This window comes from Eleginops maclovinus, chromosome 6 (genome assembly GCF_036324505.1).
Source record: "Eleginops maclovinus isolate JMC-PN-2008 ecotype Puerto Natales chromosome 6, JC_Emac_rtc_rv5, whole genome shotgun sequence".
NCBI lineage: Eukaryota > Metazoa > Chordata > Actinopteri > Perciformes > Eleginopidae > Eleginops > Eleginops maclovinus.
The window spans coordinates 7316431-7340065 of NC_086354.1; the positions used below are offsets into that span (position 1 = coordinate 7316431).

Here is a 23635-nt window from a genome sequence, read left to right on the forward strand (position 1 = left end):
AAATATGATTTTACACGTCAACAAAGACAAAACACTTTCTTCAAACGTCTTAGTTAGTTATAACAAATTCAATCTGAATGGTATTTGTGTATTTGTTTCCTTACGGTTGCATCCTCTCCAGACAGAACCCCAGGGTTTTTACTGAGGTCAAGATGGAGCAGAGAATTGGAGTAGTCATCACTTGAACACAACGCCTGGGACAAAGTAACCACACCTAATGGGGGGAGGGGGGGGGGGGTTGTGATAGAGGTGAAACGAAAAGGGGAGGGCAAATAAGTTTGAATAATCAAATTATATGCATCCCACAGTCATTTAATGATCTCATAATGATCTTTTATTTGCTCCCAGGGGCCAATTTAATGCTCTGGACGTGACTTATTAGCCACTAATGAATACAAAACTACATAATGCAGGAGGGTGAGCGAGCAACGTGGCTAACACAATAATTGCGCAGCGGCAAGTAAGCTCCTGTGGCAGGCTAGTATCAACACAAGGTTTAAAGAGGAGGAAGCCAGACATGTTTTCCCCCCTGTATCCTGGTATCTGAATGTACCCCGAAAGCCAAAACAACACAAAATCATTCTTTCAAAATCAGATCACTACACAATTACACCCACGGGCCCGATGGAAGCCCTCATTAAAAATCCTCACCCTGCAAGACTGATGCAAAGCACGGCGCGGAATGGCAAGTCGAAGATTAAATATAGACACAATAACAACACGGGAGAAATATCGAGCAGTACAGACAAATAAAAAAAGTTTACAAGCATCATTAATCTATTCACTAGTCTAGGTTGTAGGGAATACATTCCCCCTGGTTTAAGGCAATGGGGAGGGGAGCTGGTACATGTGCCGCACTGAGGCTAGCAAGCGCTAAGCTCTTCATCCCTAATTTGTAGCGATTAGGAGCCAAATGAGGGGAAGAGGGGACAGGTTATCTAATCCCCCCACCCCCTCACACTTTGTCTATCCATCAGACTTCAAGAAGCCATTAAGTCTGAGTGAATCAGAATCAGAAATAATACTAAACAAATAAATAAAGTCAGGTAAAATAATACAAGGGAAACAAGATACCATATAAAAGAATAAACTTGGATCAGGTAAGAGTTGTGCCATTATAGAATAAAACAACATGGATAAAGAAAAACCATAACATAAATTAAAATAAGTGGATCTCACAACAGTTGCTCAAATATATAACTTAAGAAAAGATGAACAAAATAAAACAATTATATATTGATAAAATAAAAATGTGAAAAAAAGAACACAACAGAAAAAATGTCTAAAAGATAAACATTTGAAATGGAATAACAATTCAAATTAAATATTGCAAAATGTGTTCTTGTATATTATAAAGTAAATAAAAACAAAACTATCAATTAAAATAAATATATATATAGATATGATAAAATAGGAACATACAAATTAAAATGTGCTCTTGTAGCAGTTGCTCCATTATCTAATAGACCAAATTAAATTTACTGAATTAAAAACAACTAAATAAAGAAGGATGAAATAAAATAAGATTGAGTGAAATCAAATTAAATCATGAAAATGGTTTCTTGTAACAAAATTAAATTAAAATAAAATTAGGTAAATAACAAATAAAACATGTTTTTATTTTAAACAGAGAAATAGTAGTGGAAGTAATGTCAATGTCCTGTGTGTGAGTGTATGAGAGAGACATCAGCCTCTTCGCATGTCTGACGATGCATGTGTGTGTGTGTGTGAGTCCTGAGTGCGTGTGCACTTGCTCGCCTCAGCATGTGTAGCAGTTTTTAGAGATGAAGGGAAGGAGGGGCGGAGACAAATCTATAAATATTCAACAAAGTAAAGCTCAGCCCCTGCAAAGTCATACCTTCACCTACAATTGAAGGTCAGCACCAGCACTGCGTTCCCCCTGAATCACTGTGTCATCCCACTGCCTTTTACAATCGCACCCAGGGTGGTTTCAGCCATTTGTTACAGGTTATCGAGGTTGTCGTCTGCAGTATACACAACACTCATCTCTCAGCCATATATCTCTTCAGTTCATTCAAAAAGGCAGAAAGCAGTCCCTACAGGAACAGGGGAGTTGGGTAAAAAAGGTTTTGCTTTCGAGCTTCAGAGCAAATTGTGCTATAGATAAAAAGGATGTAATGTCTCAATTTTATGGCATGTTGGGCAGGTTATATTAGACCCCCGAGTACCGTGATAGAGGCCTAAATAAAACACCTTTGTGTAATCTTCCTGAAATGCAGTGGTGGAAAAAGTATCATCCTCTTAAGAGTATTCTACACTGTGATAATTTACCGGTTACGAGTCAATGTATGACATCCAAAATGTTACTAATGTGGTGAATAAGTCACAAACTACACAAATGATTTTCACTCAAAGTTGTTCCCATACTGTATATATGAAACCAGTCCACAAAGAGGAGGTCAGAAGATGTCACACCGATATATCGTGGGGTCAGACATTTCAACAGAATCTCCCTCCGACAGATAATCAACGCTGCATTTTCACAAACATTTGAGCAATAAATGGTAAAACAGACACTAAAGAATCTTGCTATTTGGATTTTTGTTGTTGTTTATGTTGACAAAATATATAGATACTGTATTGTGCTTTGTAGGACAGCTTACTGCTTGTGTAAATGAAATGAAATCGTTATTCAAATGGAGGTATGTACAATCTTTCATAACTCGGCCACTTCTAATTCTGTGCACATTTTTCGATTTTCAGAGTAAACTGTCATTTTCTTTTCATTCATTTTATTGTAATTGTTTATTATTTTCTTAAATAGCATTTAAAATGTATATTTTTCCACTTAATAAATCTTATTGTGTTTGTATAGGCACTATAATAAACAAACCACATTTATTTTATGTGTTAACCTACATGGCAATTAACCTGATTCTGATTCCAATGAGATCAAAGTATAATAATCTAAAATGCTATTACGCTGAGGCTATTAATGTATGGATTTAAATGTGATCTATTTGAATCTGCTATAATAGTGGACGGTTGGGCTGTTTGGGATAAGAGCAATAGAATTGGGACACTGCACTAATGCCTACGTGGGATTTTAAAGGGGATTAATTTGGTAGATGGGTCATACTGCACGGCTCCGTTTATCTATGCGAGTTAACGCTAGACAAAATGAAACTGAATGGTGGGCAGCAGTTACAAAAACAGAGTCACAGAAAGTGTGTTTGAGCACCATTTGTTGCATCAATCCCAAAAGATAATTGGACAATCATCACATTTCATTTTATGTGTGGGGTCTCCTACCCTTGGAGGAAAGGGAGGTCTTGGAGAGGTTGAGGAGGCGCAGTCCCTTGTTGAGGCGACACACTTGTTGAATCAGGTTGGAGACTCCTGGTTTTAAAGAGAGGGGCAGGGGAAGGACAGAAGAGAGGATAAATGCATCATATAATCATAAATACCATGTTTAAATATGTATCACACACATCCAGAGCAACTTATGGTTTAATCATTGATAAAAAAAAAAGTATGACAGTTTAAGTCAAAGAAGCCACACTAAAAACTGTTACAGATAAAAGTGTTTTGTTCAAAATGTACAATATGTACAAAAGTAATGGCATCAAAAGATCTAATATACTGTAAGTTCCAAAGTAATGGTATACAAAATGGCCCTTTTTTAGAATCAAATATTCACCTTAAGCCTAGGGCACTTCCAAATTGCCGTATTATGTCCTGGTAATGCCGGTTAAATTGACTGTTTTATGCTTTTTTGGGCTCTCCCTTTCCTGTAATATAGGTTTTTGTGCATGTAAATGGTCTGCAAAGGCTAAAATCCCAAAGTTCCCTCCAAAGTGAGTTTCTCTCCACCCGCCCCCCCCCCCATCCTGAAACACATCAATTGTACTTCTACTCTGTACTCCCTGAAAACAGCTTCTTCAGCCAATCTAGCAAAAGAAAGTACATAGAAATGTGTTAGTTCTTTATATTTGCCGCTAATCCTAACCCTATCATCTTGTTGTTGCTAAACTAAACTTACCCTCTTCTACAGTTATGAGCACAAACAGAGCTCTGCTATATAACATAAAGCTAAAATGCAACCTCTCTCCGTACACCCCCTCCAAACATATACAGAACTTTACCCTACAGAATACTACAACTGAAAAGAAAACCCACCAACATACTCAAGGACCTCGCTTTCTCCCACATACCCAGTGCAGAAACAAACACGTATAAATACCATATGCCAAGCCACATTACATAACAGGGACAGAAAGAGTTTCCACTCAGCAAAAAGATAAAACCCTTTGCAGGGATGGCTATACAAATAATAGAAAAGCCTCAGCTTTATTTAAGAATGTAATTCTTTTTGGAGTGCCAAACCTCATTTCCTGATTGTCACAGGAATGTGTGTAAAACTGTTCCTGGCATTCGATGAATAAAAAACACACTGGAAGCTTTGTAAACAGACACAGCACTGAAGGTCATTTTTCACAGTGATTACAGGGCTATTGTGATGCTGGTTGAAGCTGCAGTGCTTATGTGGCTGTAATCACAATAAAGAAGTCTACACACACACATACGAACAGAGGGAGGCAAGTGTGAGCAGAAAGCATTAATTGAAGCGAGTTGAAGTGACATGTTTCAGGCGGGAGGGCAGGAATTAGCTAATGGGTGATAGTGGCATGCATGCAGAGTCTGAAGGAGGTGTAAACGCTATGGCTGAAAATAATACATATTTTAAATGATAGATTAACGTTCACATTTTTTTCTAGATTAAGATTAATGTAAAAAATGTCCGTACTCGGCTTCCCAAAGTCCAAGGTGACGTATTAAAATATCTTGTCTTGTCAGGACAAAAAAACATTTATTACTGATGATATAAAAGCAAAGGAAAGTGTGAAATCTCCATATTTGAAAAGGGAAGTATAGAGTAGGGTTGTAAATAACAAATATTCTCCTTACTTATTTTCTAGATGTAATCGTTTAATGTTTGTTTTTTTAAATGTCAAAAATAATAATTGTTTTGTATTTCATGACCGAAAGACCTTTATTTTGATAGGATATAAAACTGTGAAAAAAGTGGGAAATGGAGAGCAAGGTGTATAACATAGGGGTTCAAAGAAAGGGTTATTTTGATGAGTAATTCATCTGCCTGCATTTTAAAGAGTAATCAAATAGATGTTTAGTCAAAAATTGGCAAAGAAATAGTGAAAAATGTGAGAAAAGTGGGAACTCTTCACATTTAAAAAGGGAGATAAGTCGTGTAAAGCTATTTTTGTATTATTTGTTTAAATTAATCTATCCTGCAACTTACTTTACAAAATATATAGTATTATTTACATCTCTGTGTGTATCCTTACCTGCCCTATCATGTGTTTTCCTTGTCTCTTATTGCTAGTATAACACCTGAATTTCCCTACGGGGATCAATTAAGTGTACGTTATATTACCTTATAACCATTACTCCATGGTATTTTAACTTGCATTCATTTTCGAGATTAAATTCTAGGTTTAGAAAATGTTACAAATATATATTAAAATGTACATCCCAGCTTCTCAACTTGCAAAGTAAGGTCTTCCAAATATCTTGTTTTGTAAGAACCAAAAGACATCAACTTATTAAACTATATAAAAAAGACACACCGGGAATGTACATTTTTGAAGGGAGGGGACGGTGTATAGTGTAGGGATGCAAATAATGATTCTTTTTATGATCAATTAATCCCTTCGATTCTTTTTAGATTGATTAAATGCTTGGTCTTTAAAAATATGTGTTTGTTTAATCAAAAAACACAAAGATTTTCGGTAAGCCATGATACAAAATTTAGAAAAACAGGAGATCTTCATATTTCAGACGATGAAAACCACATTTTCTAGAGAGCAGGACCTTACATAGACCTAAATGTAGGATAGATGAGAGAGACGCAGAGAGGAACAGAAAGTAAAGGTTCCCTGAGGATAGTCATTGATTTTGAATCCTTTAAGAGCAAAAGAACAATCATCGGTGCCTCCAGAGACACGGCAGTAGATTGGGATGGGTTACCCTGGTTGTCCAGCGTGTTGTGGGCCAGGTTCAGGGAGTGAATCACAGAGGCAGGGTTCTCAGACAGCGCCGACGCCATCTTCTGCGGAAAATCCCTGGAGACAAAACGTTATAGAAAAAGGAATATAAGGCGCTTGTGAAAATTGCAAATTTAATACTGGTCTAAAATCTGCCGTAGATTTACTAAATTCAAATAAATGTAGCTGGTAATGTTTTCAAACCTACTGTATAACCTAATAAATGAAAAACTCAAGAAGCCACTTTATTAAACCCACAAGAGGAAATCGTGTTGTTCATTGTTAGTTTAACTACACTTATAAACAAGTCAGATCGAGTCTTGAACCGGTGAACCTTCATTTCCCCTGCCAATTCCCTACAAAAGCTACTGTCGCCCCATTTGATATAAAAAAGTTTTTTCGAAAGTTGACCTAAGATGTACTCCTACTTTACATTTCAAAATAAAAGCTCAGTTAGTATTTAAGATAACACGTACATTTTGGGTTGTTTATAGTATATTTATGTCATTATATTGATATGCTGTAACACTATCCTGGGTAATGATGTTTGGTGTTCATTTCAATTCACATGTTGTAACATTTGTTTTGGGCACTGACTGAAATAATATTGAACAACTACAAAAGTTTGGATCTTCTCGAATTTTCTTTAAATTATGAATATTTTGCTTGGTTAACTGCAGTTGACTGATTTATTTGGAAACAAACCCCTACCTTTAAAGAAATATTTCCGCCAAGCATGAGTGTTTGAAGTCAGGAGTAGCAAAAAAAACCCTATTTTTTTGAGGGATGCTTCGAATAGTTTGCAGCTTTATTTCTTGACATTTGAATGCTGCGCAGCGTTTTTTCATCTCGTCTATTCATTCGGTTAAATCTGGCATTGTTGCACAGTTGCAGACCGAGATACGTCTACAAAAGTACTCATGGTATTACACTATTTGTGGAATTTTCCGACTCGATAGATTCAAACATTTCCAATAACTCCAGAAGTTGTGAAGACAAAAAGTCAAGATTCATTTTGAAGAGACAGATAAAACCCCAAATTCACAATGTATTTTTTTTCATGAAATACTTTCCTTTGATCCATATTTGTTGGGGGGGATAAAGCTTATAAACAAACAACTTCTTAACTGCCTTTATAAAACAGTTTGCACCGCTTACGCACCTGTAAGAACAAGGCACTATAAATTACATTTAAACAACAAAAACTACTTTTATTTCTTCTTTTGATTTGAGTGATTACATTATAAAACACTCTGAGAGCCAGCTGATTTAAAAACCTCAATAGAAGCTTTATTCTTAAAGAACACAAAAAACAAACATTCAATGCACCTGTACTTTCTTGTGTACTTGCAAACAGCAATTCCACACTTGTTTTCTTACAGTGCTGTACTTTTTTATTTGTGCCAGCAAATTACTTTTAAATCTCTTGAGTCACATATTGAAAAGGTTATAGGAAGTTGGGTATTAAGGTGGGAGTCTATAAAGTCACACTCTTTAACATTCACTGCAGTGTTTGAGCATTTCGTTGGATTGTTCTTCTCTGTTAGGGTTTGGCGCAGTGCTTGTCGAAAGCATTAAGTAAAAATTGCCCTCTATTGGGTTTTAACATGTTGAAAATATAAACTTTTGGTACCTCATCACTATTCTGCAATAAATCCTGTGGCCTTGAGGCAACCACTTTATCTCAATTAATACGTGATAAAGAAAAAGGCTCTGCTAAATGACACTATCCGTGCATAGAAGGGGACATTTCTTGCCAGTTGAAGCTCAAAAATATTCTTAAACGTTGGCAACAGACAGGAGTGACCTTTATCGGATGAAGGTTAACAGAGGTGTGAGAGGGAGAAAAAAAGAAGAAAGACAGAATTGGAAAGGTTAAAACAGAAGCAGTGAGGAGGGGAGGTGAGACGAGCTAAGGTGAAGAGGTGAGACGAGCAGGAGGTGGGAAGAAAGAGTACAAGCAAAGCGGAAACGAGGGAAGAGAAAAGACTGGGGTAATTATAAAAGGGACAAAAGAGAAGAGGTGTAGGGGTTGTTTAAGAGGAAATGGTGTGAGAAGAGGAAGAAAAGAAGAGGAAATTAGATTGAAGGAGAGGTGACAGGGCGGGATTGAGATGTCAAACCTACGATTTCAGTCCTGCGTTCTCCAGAGTGAGTTCCTCCAGACTGTTGGACTTGCTGACTGTGTGCAGAACCTGGTCCACCACCTCAGACCCCTAGAGAAAATACAAAACAACACATTGTAGGCTCCTGGGACAAGAGAGGAAGAGAATGTAAAGGCAAGAGGTAGTTTGAAGCAACAGAAATCTGATTAGGATCAGTAAATCCTGATTAATGGATTGCTGATTTTACACTTTCAAAGGAGTTTTGTGAAAGCTAAATGTTCATGGAGATAAATAGCCTCATGGAAAATGTCTAGACGTACATGACCAGAGGTTATCTGTGCAGATATTTTAAATGTAGTCCAAAAAATCTGTATCTTAGTTTCTTAAGACAAAAATGTTAAAGATAACAGCTTCATGGAAGATGTCTACAAGTATTTGAGCAGAGATGATGTTGGCACACAAAATGTAATGAAAAGTCACTTCAGTCACTCAAATGTTTATTCTCTTAAGATGTTTGATTAAGCTAAATCTTTTTTTTTTGTGATCAGATTATATGATATACACTTGAATAAATCATATCAAAAACAACAACACAACCCATGTTTCAGCCTCTAAAAAAAGCCCAGTTTCATAATGAAAATTCGTTTAGGCAAGTTTTGTCATTTTTAAGTAATATTTTTTTAAGTTTCTCGTTTTAATGGAAAAGACCTTGAAACAGTCGACATTTTGGTACATTTTCAGTAATTACTAGTCAAAATGTTTACTATTTTTTCCTGCAAAAGCCTGTGTCAAATGCCACATTTTGTCAGATCAGATTATAATGAAAAATTCAGTCAACTAAGTCTGGGAAAAATCATCCCCTTTTTAAGCTAGGCCCTGTCCACTTCAGAATCAAAAAGAACAAGGAACAGACAAATGACTGAAATGTATGAGTCTTGAAAAGGGAAGGGTGTCCAGTTTGGTGCAATATTCAACATCGCCACTAAGTGCTGCCAAATCAAGGAATTGTGTAGGTAGAGACTCAAATTTGGACGGTATATTCTGATAAGTCTCTATGTGATTTAGGAATGGGAGACAAATCTGAATGGCTGGTTGAATCCCATGATTTCAGACAGAGGCAGCCGACCAAAAATCAGCTGGTTATCCTTTCTGTTTTCACTCTAGGAAGCAAAATCTCCGGAACTGTTCTTTTGAAATTTGAAACCACATTTGAGGGGCCTTGATATTATATATTACAAATAATACTTGTTTGTTTAACTGACTGCTTTCACTTCAGATGGAGACCACTCAATCTAATGCACATTATGAATATTTAATACAGATTCACATTATCTTTAATTGGAACATAAAACAAAGCTGACTCACTGTTCTCTTTCAATCATGGTTTTCTGAACTTGCTTTCATTTGTGATGAAATGACACTACAGTGAGGATACAGCACATGCTGAATTGGTACAAACCCATTGCGATATTGGTTCATGTTGACTTTGAAAAATGGTAAACATTCTGAAACCATCCTTTGATATATATTTCTTTATACTCTGTCTGTCTGTCAAATGAGCAGAACAAAAAGCTTGCTCTATAAAAGAAATGTAATCTGATGGCACACATAAGAGCAGAGGAAACATCGGAAAAAGAAATGGGTAGTCTGGATATGGAAAAAGGGTTAGTAATAAGTGAGGAAGATTTTAAAAACATAGTTACTATGCGCATGTCTTTGCAGTGCAGCTTGGTGAACCAGGTGTTGTACGCAATGGATGCCACGATTACCGCCAAGTCCCTGAAATGGAGACACACACACACACACACACACACACCCATACACATATTAGAGATAAATTCAAATCTTTAAATTAGCAAACTCCATCTGCTCCAAACCATTTGATGTTATTGATCCATAAATCCACATTATCGTGGGCCAAACTTCTTTTTTTTTTACTCCCCGTTTAGTAAAAAGTAGTTCATCATTATGACAGGGAGTACACTCGGGGCAGAGCTGCTTTCTAAAAGATGACTGATACTGCAGCCTTGCCAAGGAGGAGGAGGGGAAGAAGCAGAGAATAAGGAAAAGGGGAAAAAAAGAGAAAGATGGAAAGATCGATGCCGGGGTCAGTGGATTAGTCATTCAATAAAGCCACAGTTTGATCCTAGCTACAGACCTCAAACACTGATACATCAACTGCTACACAGAGACCATCCTTTGGGTGTTTGTGAGAGCAGAAAGCGAGAGAGTTTTAGAATCCTCTAAGGTCCAACTACAGCCACACCGCTGCTACACCTGCTATATATCATCTGACAAACAAGCAGAGAAAGAGAATAAGCCCAGAGAGAGGGAAAAAGGAGAGACATAGGGAAAATACAAAGTGAAAAAGAGAGGAAGAGAAATTGTAAATTAGATAGGGGAGGGGTCCTGTTGCCAGTAACTGCAGTAGCCAGACATTAGAGTAGATCTCCGTGGAGTAAAAATGGTTAGAGGCGGTGTTCCTTTTTCATTACCAGGCAAGCCATCACTGTGTACCAGTTCATTCTGACTGACGCATCTGAGTCTGTGTGTGTGTGAGAGGGCAGAAGATGTCAAGATTCATCATCAACACTGACTGTTGATTCATGTTTTGACAGCGGGACATGTAATTGACCTCTATGAGGTTTCACTCAGTCATGCGGTGTGTTGGTGTTCATGTGTCGTCTTGGTACTGACGGTCAATCTGTCACTTCTTTACACGTATACAGTCCGATCTACTTGGGTTTAGGACAGGAACATCATTTTAGGATTTCTATATATATAAAAAAAAAAAAAAAGGATAAGGTAAAAAAATGGTCTAGATCAAGGGTAAGAATTAAATCGGGGTTAAGGGATTAGAACTTTCAAGTTTGAACAGTTCTGAAATACATATTAGTAAGTGCATACGAGGTGAATTACAAGTTGTATATAATCCAATGCAAACAAAGACCCTACTTTGTAACTTGACTCCTATTAACATGTATACTGTGTATGGTCTAAGGCTGCCAGTGGGTGTAAATTTGTTTGAAGTATTTGGAAATGTGACACTCTCTGGCTGAGAGATAAAATGTGTACCCCCTCTCATGTTAGTCAATGAAAAGCTCCAGCCACCAGCAGCCAATTAGCTATTCTGTTTTGTTATTGAGATGATGAGATGCTAAGCTAGCAATATTAAAAATACACATTTTATTACTTTTTGGAAATATACATTGTGGTAAATAACATTTACATTGAAACGTTTATTTAAAAAAAGGGAATTGCACAAGGTCACAAAGGCTTTATGTTAAAGAGGGGGTCGGGTAGGTTGTTAGCCATATTCCCCCAGGACATTCAGCTGGTCACGACATGTTTCGAAAGGGAAATGTGCTAACCAGGGAGAGAGTTTTCCTATAGTGAGTTCATCTGCCGATAGTGCACCTCTTGGGATGTAATTGGCCATGTCTCGTCTGAAACGATATATTGTACAACCTTACCATGCAGACATCTACATCAAGTTATGTCCACCCAAGCAGACACCCAATTGGGAATAAAAAAGAACCGATAGAGCATGAGCTGACAATATCCATGGCCTTTCGGAGCTTTATGAGGCTTTTACTGGCCATTCAACAGTCATGAATGGATGAAAACTAACGTTATTATGATCTGAGGATGACCTTCTAGGAAACTTTTAAGGCTCCATTAATCACAGCGGACAATTTGCACAACAGAGAATTATGATTTTAATATTCAATAGACCTTAAAAAACGCTAAGATACAGAGTTCTCCTGAGAGTTTACAGGAGAAAAAGGTCACGGGGTCCTCTGAATCAAAGCCTCCCTGGGTGCATGACTGTGCTCACAGACTCTCAGGGCAGTAAGCCTATTAGATCATTTAATAGCATGTGGGGAAAAGTTGAGGGTACGACATGAGGCATCCACAACAAACAGAGTGCAGTCTTTCAAGAGAATGTATCTGCTGTGTAAAAGTCATGGCTAGGCGCTCATTAGATTTTCATATCTCTTGTGGACAAGTGAAAGATTTGTCTTGTTGTAGTGTTAGACCAAAGGTCGGTAGTGGTCATCAAAATGTCTTTAATTCACCTTAAAATGAATATTTATGGCTCTTTGTGAGAATATCCTGGCTATGGAATGTGGATATTCTGACATAATTGCTGGCACTATAGGCCGAAAGGTCAACAGGAACAAAAATAATTATGGTATAGTCACACCGGAGGCGAATATCACTCATGTCATCGCTATAATCACTCAAGTTTCAATGCCGCTTTCAATTGGGTTTACTCGCATCATTCAAATACTATGGTAGATACCAAATACAACAAAATGAACATAATTTACCGTGATTTAATTGTACTACACGTTTAATAATAACGCCGAAATAACAACATACTGATTCGGAATAGTAAAAGCCAAAAATTAAGGCTTTAACAAGTGTGCTGACAAGACGGCAGGCAGAACGCGGTTTTTCTGAATGGAGATCGGATCAATCAGGCTGAGCTAACGGTGTAGCTGCTCCGTCCCCACTCACAACAAAGTCATACAGATATAAGTATGTATTCGCCATGCCGCAGAAAGTCTGTGGTTGGTACAAGCACAACTTTTCTCCAGTTTGTGAACAGATGTGAGGAGCTGGGGGCATGTGTGCTAACAGCTAACGGCTGAAGTTTTGGTTTTCTGATTCAGTGACGGCAGGCTGAAATCCTCACTGCTGATTGGCTTACACGAGAACGTATCACACGGATTGGATGCTTGAGTTGAAAAAATGTAATTCTCACAACTGACGCAGCCCCCTTCCTTGGGTCAATCACGTCATTCGCGCCGTCGGAGCGAATTTGCGCCTCTGCGCGTCTTTACATTGACTTTACATGTAATTGCGACGCTCCCAAAAATCGCATCGCGTCTGGCGTCAACGCACCATTTAGAATTATGCACTGTGGATTATAAATATTCAAAATAAATTTGACATCAATTTGGCTGATTGTTGATCCAACCATCCATCATAGCCAGATGGAAGAAGAATGGTAAAAAAATCTGTGCCACAGATTAACCCCGGACAGACCGTGACTCAGTCCTGCTTCAGTAACAGAACGAACAATCCAGACCGAGAGTTGGAGAAAAGTTGGACAATGAATCCAGTCTTATCAGTGAGAATGTGTGTGTGTATGTGTGTCTGTGTGTGTGTGTGTCTGTGTGTGTGTACTGCAAGGATTGTCTGTAAAGCCAAGAAGTGCACCAACAAGTTCGTTGGGCAGTAAAGCGTGAACTTGTCTCTCTCACACACAAAAACGGAAATATATGCAAGATTACAAACTCCACCTAAATGTAAACACACTCGAATAATGTGTGTAAATTCGAACACTTCCCTAAGTACACTGCCATTCTTCTGGGACGGGTCTGCTTTCTGTCCCCAGAGTCAGAACTAAACAAGGAGAAGCAGCGTTCAGTTATTATGCTCCAACTATCTGGAACAAACTCCCAGAACCCTGCAGGTCCGCTGCAACTCTTACTTCTTTTAAATCCAGGCTGAAAACGTTTCTTTTTGCCGCTGCTTTGAATTGAATTAACGGCAGGGTACTGTAACCTTTATTCATGGACCTGTGTGATTCATGTTTTATTATCGTTGCTTTTTAATGACTGTTTTTAAAGGCCCTTTTATAATGTGTTTCTGCTGCACTATTTCTTAATGCTCTAAATGTCTTTCATTTTAGTGAAGCACTTTGAATTGCTTTGTGTTGAAAGGTAAGATAAGTGGTTGATGTTCTTTACACGTATACACTCAGATCTACTTGGGTTTAGGACACGTTTAATTTTAGGATTTCTATATATGTTTTGAAATGGAAAAGGTCAGATAAAAAAATTCTAGGTGTAGGGTAAGATTTAAGGTAAATGTAAGAATTAAATCGGGGATAAGGGATTTAAATATTTAGAGAACTTTCTATTTTAAACAGTTGTTACAAAAGAGGTTGATTACAAGTTATATATTACATTACATTAAATGTTATTAGAAGAAAGGTGCTATATAAATAAACTTGCCTTGCCTTGCATAGTGTCTCAGATTGCGCATACGGCTGTGCCCTCACCAAAAGTGACAATAGCCGTTATTAGCTAGCAGTGAGTTAGCAATATTATCATGGGCAGAAGCAAATCATTACATACTGCTCAACTGACCCAATGAAATTGACAGTGGCTATTTTTCCATTCCAGTATAGTGTTACATACTGATGTATATCTCTATAGCATAGTGCCATGTTCACCTGAGCAGCTGGTTGCGCAACCGCCGCTATGTAGCTAAGATAGCGATCGTTGAAGTGTCTGTGCCCCAACCGGGTTCTCATAGTGCACTGCATTTTGCAATTCTTCATACTGGGACACTTATGAACTCAAAATAGCAAATGTAAGGAGAGAAGTACGAGGAATCAGCCATGGTGAAAGTCTGTTCTGCAACATTATGTTAACCAGCAGTGGGTAGACAGAAGTAACAGAGACAGGCAAAGTGTGTGTGTTGGTTTGTAATGAGTGATTCAGAGAACAGACAGCTAGAAGAAGAGAGAAAAGAAAAGAAAGAGTGAAGGAGGGAATAACAACAGGACGAGACATGGCCAGAAAAAAAGGTGTCCGCTTTCAGTCAGGAGGTATGATGTTTGGACGGACGGCAGTCAGCAGAAAGTAACGTCAGATGGGTTCGTTCAGGGTAGAATGAAAGGAATATATATATATGGAAGGACAAGAAGAGGAGGAAGGAAAGTAATGCATCAAAAATCTTTCAAAAACCTTCTCTCATTTGCGGCTTTTATTCAATGTTTCTCTGCATTTCTTTCTGATTCCTAGTGTACTTTTGTTAAAACTTTGATGCAAGTTCTATAGAAGAGCAGGGAGAGAGTCTTTAGCATTCTATTGTGGGCTCAAGGGAACACTATTTTATAGGAAGATATAAAAAGAAAAGCATGGGTATGCAGCTCCCCTTGCAAAGGCTCTCTTTTTATCACACTATTTAAAATATTGGTGGATAAACAACAGCGAGGACGCGATTTTCAATATGAACGATATTAATATATTCATGAATCACTGCTGCAATCCTGCTTCTATGAATGGGTTTTTGATTTAGCAGCACAGCAAGGCTTCGCTCCTACAGTATTATTAGAAATACATTTTTAAATAGGAATGCATCCCCTCCTGTTGGAATTGTTGTTTCTACACGGAAAAGTAGAAAGAATTCCAAAAGGCCTGTGGACAAAAAAATCCTCAAATCAAAAGACAAGGAAGCTAGGTTGAATGCTCTCTTGCATGTCAGCTGTCAAATGCTTTATAATCGGCAGCACTCTACGGCACGTACACTCTTCATCAATATGTCGGGGAAAGCAAATGGGGGATTTAAAAAGATACCAGCGGGGCGTAGAAGAGACGACATATGGCATTTTACAGCTGTTTGAGAGTCCTGGATTCTGCCTCCGACAAGCTCATCATTCCACTTCTCTGTGATCTTTCTACACTTCTTGAAAAACTGAGCAGAGACACAGGACAGCAAGTGAGCCGGAATTGGAACGACAGACCAATACACTTAACACTTTTACCCAGGGAGGGTCTTGGTAAACCAGCAGTCACTCTCTTGTCAGATAAGAATAGGGCTGATAGAAGTCTGGAAAGCAATTGTTGTGAAGCAGAATGAGGACGAAAAGTCTTTCAAAACTTCAGGCTCAAAGTATTAGGACAATGATGTGTTTTTATTGCTTTGGGACTGCACTCCAGCACAGTGGGTTTGAAATGAAATGCTGCAGTTACAATCCCAAACATTTCAGTCCTGGTTGATTGGTAGGGATGGCATATAGATGTTGAATAACAGGTCCCATGCATGGGCATTGACCACTTGGGGCAGAAAGAAAATCTCCTGAAGCAGATCAGAAATGAAATAGAAGAGGATATATCAGTTTGAATCTGAGCCTATACAAAAATGGGAGGAGGTAAATAAAGTCTATTGGTTAAATAATTAAGGCTGACTGAATTCATCGTCCAACTACTCAGGTAAATGTCTTCCAAAAATCAAATCGAATTTGAAGAGTACGAGAACAAGAACGCGATTTCAAGCGGCAGCTGGCATTATACTTAGGGATAGGGTGAAAGCTTCAGTAATCCATGAGGAACAGTAGAACCGGTGCTCCTTTACATAGAAAAGATCCAGTTGATGTGGTTGGGGCACCTCATCAGGATGCCACCTGCCTGCCCCCCTTGGGAAATGTGTCCAGGGAAAGGGAAGTTTGGGATCACTCTTCTGAAACTACCTCCGCAACTCGACTCCAGAGAAGCATTTGATGGACGGACGGACAGCAATTCTAATCTTTTGCAATCCTAAATCAAGTTAAGGATTGAAACAGAAATTAACAGAAAGATACGCCTCTGTGAATTGGAACTGTGCCGAGAGATCGAAGTGAAACTCCAAGACTTGAAGCCTTCTTGCACATTCTAAAATTCCCAACAAAGAGTCTGGCTGACATGACTCAAGGCAATACGCAAGCCCTGCAAGGCAAAGGAGAAGAGTTTTGGGAATGCTGCAAACAAGCAATTCACAAAAACCCCCGTTTAAACGTTCAGCAAACTGTGACGAGCAACAGTCAATAGCATTCACAGATTGAAAGATATTGAAAGGTTTTTCCCGGTACTTGATTTGAAGCAGTAGCAACTTTTCTGTGCTGGGGAAATTCCATAAAGCCTTGTTAAAGAAATGTAAAAAAACATACGACCTTGTTATTGCCACGAGAGTGTAAATTCAACGCTGTATATAGTACACATTTTAAATTAAATAATTCCCAGGGAAGAATTGGTTGGACAAGAGTTCTGCTTAACGTGAAGGTGAAGAACTTCGGCAGTGCAACAAACAAGAGGGGTCACGAATAACATGACTTTTCCGCCAACTTTGATTGAGAGAAGAATAATCACGCTGTTCCATAGCCTTTTAATTTTACAACAACAGCTCCGGCTGCACAGTATGGTGGATAATGATATTTTTCCTGGTAGTTGCCTTGGAACAAGAAGGTGCAATATTTTCCACTGCTGGGGACATTATTAGGAGCGGATACACAGCGCAGCACCTTTATTCCATACCCTGTAGACTTACTTATATTTTTACAAAAGAACCTGGTAGAATAGATTGGCAATTGCTGAAAAAAATGGTGGCCAAATATTGTTCCAAAATGGGTCCCCGTCGTCTCCAAAAAGTTGTTTTCTGTTGCTTCGCTCTGAAGTTTGACCTTAACTCTGCAGGATGATGTCTGGATGCACAGACTTTGAAAATAGAAGGCTGTTTTTCAAATTCCTCTGGAAGGGGGAACGTTTTTTCTCGGAGGACATAGAATTTAGTTTGGACACACTTATGGTCAAATATGCAGCTCAGGCAATTCTCACACCTACTCTATACAACACACGTATATGAGAATGCAATCATCCACATCTGTTGAGCAGGACATTTAACAGACTGCCATGCCAACTCCACACGAAGTTTGTGTAATGTTCAATTTGAAGCTGATCGTCACTAGTGAAACTCATTGTGCAAGCACAGCGAGCAAGTGGGCGTGGTGATGCCAATTCTCTCAAGGCTGGGTTGAAATCAGAAGAAAACAAACATCCGAGGGTAGAAAAGATGATGAAGTTCATACGAGTGAATGGATTTACACAAGTGTGATGTGGAAAGTTTGAGCTAAGTAGGAAAAATATTCTGTCTAAAATTCTAACTTTTGAAGGCTATCAGCATATCATTAAACTTGTAAAGTAATTACATAAACTTTGAAGGAGCCAGTGAATAGGATTGGCTTGAAAAACCCCAATGCCAATAAGTAGGATAAGAAATACAAATAAAAAAAATAGGACAATAAATGGCTGCTAAATTCTGGCGTCACAAAGGAGAAATATCTGTGTTACAGAGCCAAGCATAAACTCCAACATAAATATGAAAAAGATTTGTGCAAGCTTCTCCAGCTACTTCCTGTCCCCTAAATACCCACTGATGGGAATTTAAACATCCTTAAATAAACGCTCAGCACCTTACCCTCATTGTCACTGCTTCATTCCATATGGAATGATCTGGAGCACACACTAACACACACAGACAGCACACACACATTGCACTGAAGGCTGCTGCCATGTACAGTAATAGTGTCTTTTAATCAGTGCATGCTGGCAAACTGTAATTACACTGGATATGGTTGAAATGTTAACAAACTGTGTCACCTGCTGTCGAGGTGGCTGAAATCCACTAAATTGAACTCCCTGTTGTCCTGAGAGTGGTAGATGGTGTCCACATCCTGGAACAGAGGAGGGGAGGAAATGGAGGAAGGATGAGAAGAAAAATAACAAAGTACAAGTTACTAAAAGATAGGGGATAGTAGAAGAGAAGGGGTTTTTCTAGGAAAGTACAGTATGAGGGCACTAACGCCATTTCTAGCCCCGCCCACTTTCCAGAGAAAATGATGCATTAGAGCCAAGCGGAAAATAATAGTTTCTTCAGGTCTTGAAGCTGCCGACAATAAAAGAAACAATCGCGTTAACCGGACATCGATCCCCTATTTATTCGGAGCTCCATGTAAACAAAGCTGTCTATGATGTCTGATGGTCCATTTGGCACAAATTTCATATTTTTTAAAATAATTATACAGTTTTGCAGATATTAATATTGTTTTCTGGCATCACTTTTAAATGTTACTGGGAAATCTGCATTTCACTATGAGGGCCAATGCCGTATGTAAGTGGGCGCAGGGCTTAACGTAAGTAACGTAATACTTGGTGTATAAAAGTCCTCACCCACTGCACTTCTTCTTTGCATCCGATTCCGTTGTAGTCACAAAGAGCCGCATAGGTCTCAGAAAAACCTCCTGAAAGGTGGAGAGAAGTTAAATACAAGGGATTTGCTAAAAGTTGCATAACATAACAGACTAAGAGGAATGAAAACGTCAAAAAAGGGCACATTATATGGGAGTGAAATCTTTTTTGGGATTGTAGTGATAGACGGATGGTAGGCTCGGGGGGTCATCAAAAACATTATTATTTAATAGTACATATATTTGAATATTTATAGAACTTTTTGAGAACATTATAGCAAGGGAAGAATAAAGCAATACTTTAAAATCTAAAGTGAAGAATATTATAAAATGAATATAGCGCTTTTTGAGAATATCCAAGCCATGGACACACTGTATAGAGGTATCATATAAACCATTGTCAAAACTATTTTATCATTTAAAAAAACATGGTTACAAGGACCATAAATATAGAAGAATGCAATACAATATGTTGATGTTCATTTCCTAATGGAAGCCACCGCAGTTTATTTGACTATTCACTTCACCCATTGCTGTCACTAGCAACAAACACAGCTAATAAGGGCACTATAGGTGAAAATGAGTGAAAAGAATGACCCAACCATTAATTAGGGGTTTAAAGATATAATAAAACTATACATATATGAATAATTATAATAATAAGGTCACAATGAGTCAGGACAGAATGAAGCAGGGTAATGGAATATGGATGAAAGGAGAAGGAGAGCAGGCCTGAGATGAAAGAGGAAGTCAGAAAGAGCAGAGAGAGATTAGCAGTAAATATTGAGGCGAGATGAAAGTATTGCAGCATGAAAGAGCACTTCTTTTAGATTAATGGGATTACGAGCAGGAGAGGAGAGCATTCAGCAACTTTGGTCTCCTGACCCACTTAAGGCTGAGTCTCCAAAATAATTTCACCGTGAGTCAGCCTCAGTGGATGAACTGTGTGTCCGATGGGGTTTTGTGCAATATGTACACGGAAGCAGACCTACCGCATGTTTTCTGGGGATCCAATGACGATTCGGAGTTGGGTGAAAACTTGAGACTTCCGTCGGTCAGGTCTCCTTCTGCTCGACAGATTGGAGGACTGAAAGAAGAGGAGGGAGAGAACTGGCTGAAACGAGAAAAAGAGTCTACAGACACGGCTATATCCTTATATCCGTATTTGCTTATTCCTTCACATTATGTTTCATTTTGGCCTACACTGGGTTAGCACGTAAATGTAATCATGTTAAAGGTAGAGGGACCAGTAGCCCTCCCCCTGATTTAATATTTTGGTATTTGGCGTATAGTCAATCTAAAAAGGGGAAACATTGAGTAAGAATTGGAAGCCGTAAACAGCTCCGGGGAAAAAATGAAGACACCAGTGCAACATTATCAGTTTCTCCGGTTTTAAAATGTATAATTATGTCTTTGAGACTTTGTATTTACATTCCCTATTTTACATACATGGGGTTCTACTCCATGTTGAATGTCAAGTTTGAAACAGGTAATCAAATTAAAATGAGGCCACAAAAAAACAAAGGAAACATTTAAAACTAGTCTACAGCCGTGCTACTAGCACTTTACAGTCGTTCTTAGGTATGTAGCTATGTTCCTATTTCTTCATGCTAATATGCATAATGACGTCTGCTCGTCTTCATTGTTGGGTCTTGTGTCTCTCATCTTCCTCTTGACCTGAACTTCATAGAGTCTCTATGGGGCTGCATCCAACAACGCAGACGATCTGAATAATATATGTATAATAATACAGTACGAGCATATGGAGAGACTGCAGGTTATTCCAGAAGAGAGGAGAGTGCTGGAGGAGATTAGCGAGCAAGGAAACCAAGGTCTCCTTTTACACAGTGTCAGACTTTGTACCATAGAGAAACAAATCATGGGATCACAAAAGTCAAAAGGAAGTTATAAAGAATTTAGCTTTTCCACTATACTTGAGACTCAAATATCTTAATAGTTAGATTATGAATGGGGCTGGGAATTAGCATAGACATTCATGGTGCCCAGAGGATAAACCCTAATGACTTCCATTATATTCCAGTCCAGACCGAGTGTGGGCTTCATTAGGACACTGAATACAATATATTCTTATTCATGTTTTGAAGTTTGAAAATGATAACGTCTATTTATGTAATTTAAATGTTAACTTTTGATCTTAAAAACATTCTAATATTAGAATTATAGGGAAAGTATCATAATCCAACATCATCAAATAGTATAGTACTAATAACCTTTATACTGGGGCTGGGCAAGTTAGTGCATTATAATTGCGTTAACGTATTAATTAACGTCAACAATAATTTAACTTATTTTATCATTGATATTATTTTAAAGTCTGTCGCTCACTGACTCTGAATACACACACAGACAAACCATGGGTCGCAGAACGGGTGGGATGTTGATCAGTATTGGCTTAGGATGCGCGTCATCACGCCTCTCAACCAATGAAAGCATTTGACTGCTGCAGTGCTCACATGAACCGAAACAGAAAATAACTGGCAGGGAGAGACAAATGGAGAAGGTACCAAACTCTCACAAGGACATTCTATATCTCTTCCAGACGGCAGAGTTATGTGCAACCACTGCAGAGCTGAACTTTCTTATCACTGGACTCTGAGGGTAACTTGTTATTATATAACAAACTACATAACACATTAAAGCCCTGGCAATGGGAAATGGCTCTCTTTTATATTTGATCACATTAATGAATGTTTAAGTTGAGATTTACAAGCAACATGTTAACTACTGTGTAAAGGGAAAAAGAACATTATTTGTTTACAGTGTTTGTGAAGAAAATGTTATTGCACATGTAGCATTACTTTTTCAAATAAAAGAGCGCAATACACTACTTTTGAATTCCTTATTGAATTTTGCAAATATCAAAGGGATAATCGCAATTACAAATTGTAATCGTTACCCAGCACTACTTTATACACAACCATGCAAAATGACTGTTTAACAGAATGAAAAAACGTGCAAAAAGGGTTTACATCAGTGAAGCGTTCCCTACAGCCCATTCAGTATAGCACTACCCTAAGAAGCAGTGTTATGAAAGCCTCAGGTCTCAATTACACATCTGGGAATAAGGGGAAGGTAAATATTACGCTTCCCCTCCCGAAGCTCCTCATGCTGAAGATCCCTTCAGCATGGCACTGAACTCCCAAAACTGGTAGCCTACTCCCAGGTGAGAATCATTTAATGACTTTTCAACTGCCTGCTAGCACTCTTCCTGATCACGATTAAAATACTTCCTCACACACCTAAGAAATTAACATTTAAATCCAAAATCCAAACAGAACACTGCTGCATAACTTTTTTCTAAATAATAACACTGTCTAACTGCACATTTTTCCTGTACATTGTATATTCTCCCGCAGGAATTATACGGAGGTGCAAACACGAAACAGTAGCCCAAAATATTTCCATTAGGAAAATGTGCTGCAGTGTCAAATACAATGCAAATATAAAAATACTAATTTGCCAAAACGCATGCAGATAAAGAAACATCTTCACCAACTTGATGAAATCTTTAATAAAATGAAACGCTGCAAATACAAAACTCTGCAAACAATAATTAGAAAAGGTGTTCATCTAAAATGTTAGACTTATTGGCTTATTTTAACAATTTGATCCCATGATTCCTTCTGATACTAATGCAGATCTGCTGGAAGCTAGCTAGCTAACTCAGTCATTTCCAGTATACTGACCAAATAATTACAATTACGAATCGTTGCAGAACAACTCATATATGCCTTCACCTCCCACCTGGACTACCGCAACGGAATCCTGTCCGGGGTTCCCAGCAAGACCCTGGACAAGCTCCAGTATGACCAGAACTCTGCTGCGAGGGTCCTCATCCACACCCACACCCAAACCCTGGCGGCACATCACCCCTACCCTCCGTCACCTCCGCTGGCTCCCGGTCAAGTCTTGCGTCACATATTAACTCCTCCTACAAGTCTCCTCCGCCCATACATCCCGCCCCGTATTGTGCGATCCTCAGACTCTGGCCTACTTTTCATACCCCATTCTCTACTCCGCACTTTCAGGGACAATACTTTAAGTGTCGCTGTCCCAACCCTGTGGAACTCCCTTCCTGCTGAAATCCATAACATACTTAGTTATTCCTCACCCTGCCCTCACAAAAGTCACACATCGCCTCACCTGCCTTCTTTCTCCTAGTCAGTTTTCTTTGTAGTCCCAGAGTGTTCTGTCCCAGAGTGTTCACAGCTGAGTCACTCCGGTCTACAGTCTTAGTGTCCCCATTTCTATCGTGTTTTGAGCTTCTTGCACAATTTTTATTTTCAGCGTTTCGTTTTATGAAACACTTCTAGTAAACACTGCTCATGTTTTGTAATATCGGTGAGGATGTTTCTTGATCTGCATGAGTTTTGGCACATTTGTATTTTCATAATTGCATCATTTCTGAAGCTGCATCGCATTTCCCCTCCAGGTAACGATTTGGGTCATTGAAACGCGTTCGCACCTTAGGATGGAAGTCTGCAAAGTTGTTGTAAATTGCTTATGACATTGCTTTTCTTGTGAATAAATCACACGTAAACTGTAACATGTGATCCCTGTGATGCTTGCATAGACTAGGGTCCTTAGTGCCACTCTATATTTAAAAAACCATATTCCTGTGCGTGTTTCCTTTCAAATATTCCCTCGATGAACCGCATGCAGTAAGCAGAAAACCGAAAGGA

General features: G+C 38.5%; 1 protein-coding gene across 4 annotated transcripts in view; it reads right to left on the minus strand.

Annotated features, from left to right (window-relative positions):
* carmil3 (capping protein regulator and myosin 1 linker 3) overlaps positions 1-23635 on the minus strand; it is a 101755-nt gene that overhangs the window by 57317 nt on the left and 20803 nt on the right. For all 4 annotated transcript variants that reach the window (XM_063885164.1, XM_063885161.1, XM_063885162.1 and 1 more), the window contains exons 7-14: positions 19925-20019; positions 18916-18986; positions 18346-18419; positions 9835-9910; positions 8154-8242; positions 6010-6104; positions 3274-3360; positions 105-214 (exon numbers count right to left, since the gene is read on the minus strand). In XM_063885164.1, coding sequence (XP_063741234.1) covers positions 105-214; positions 3274-3360; positions 6010-6104; positions 8154-8242; positions 9835-9910; positions 18346-18419; positions 18916-18986; positions 19925-20019 — 697 coding nt within the window. The remainder of the gene's footprint in view (positions 1-104; positions 215-3273; positions 3361-6009; positions 6105-8153; positions 8243-9834; positions 9911-18345; positions 18420-18915; positions 18987-19924; positions 20020-23635) is intronic.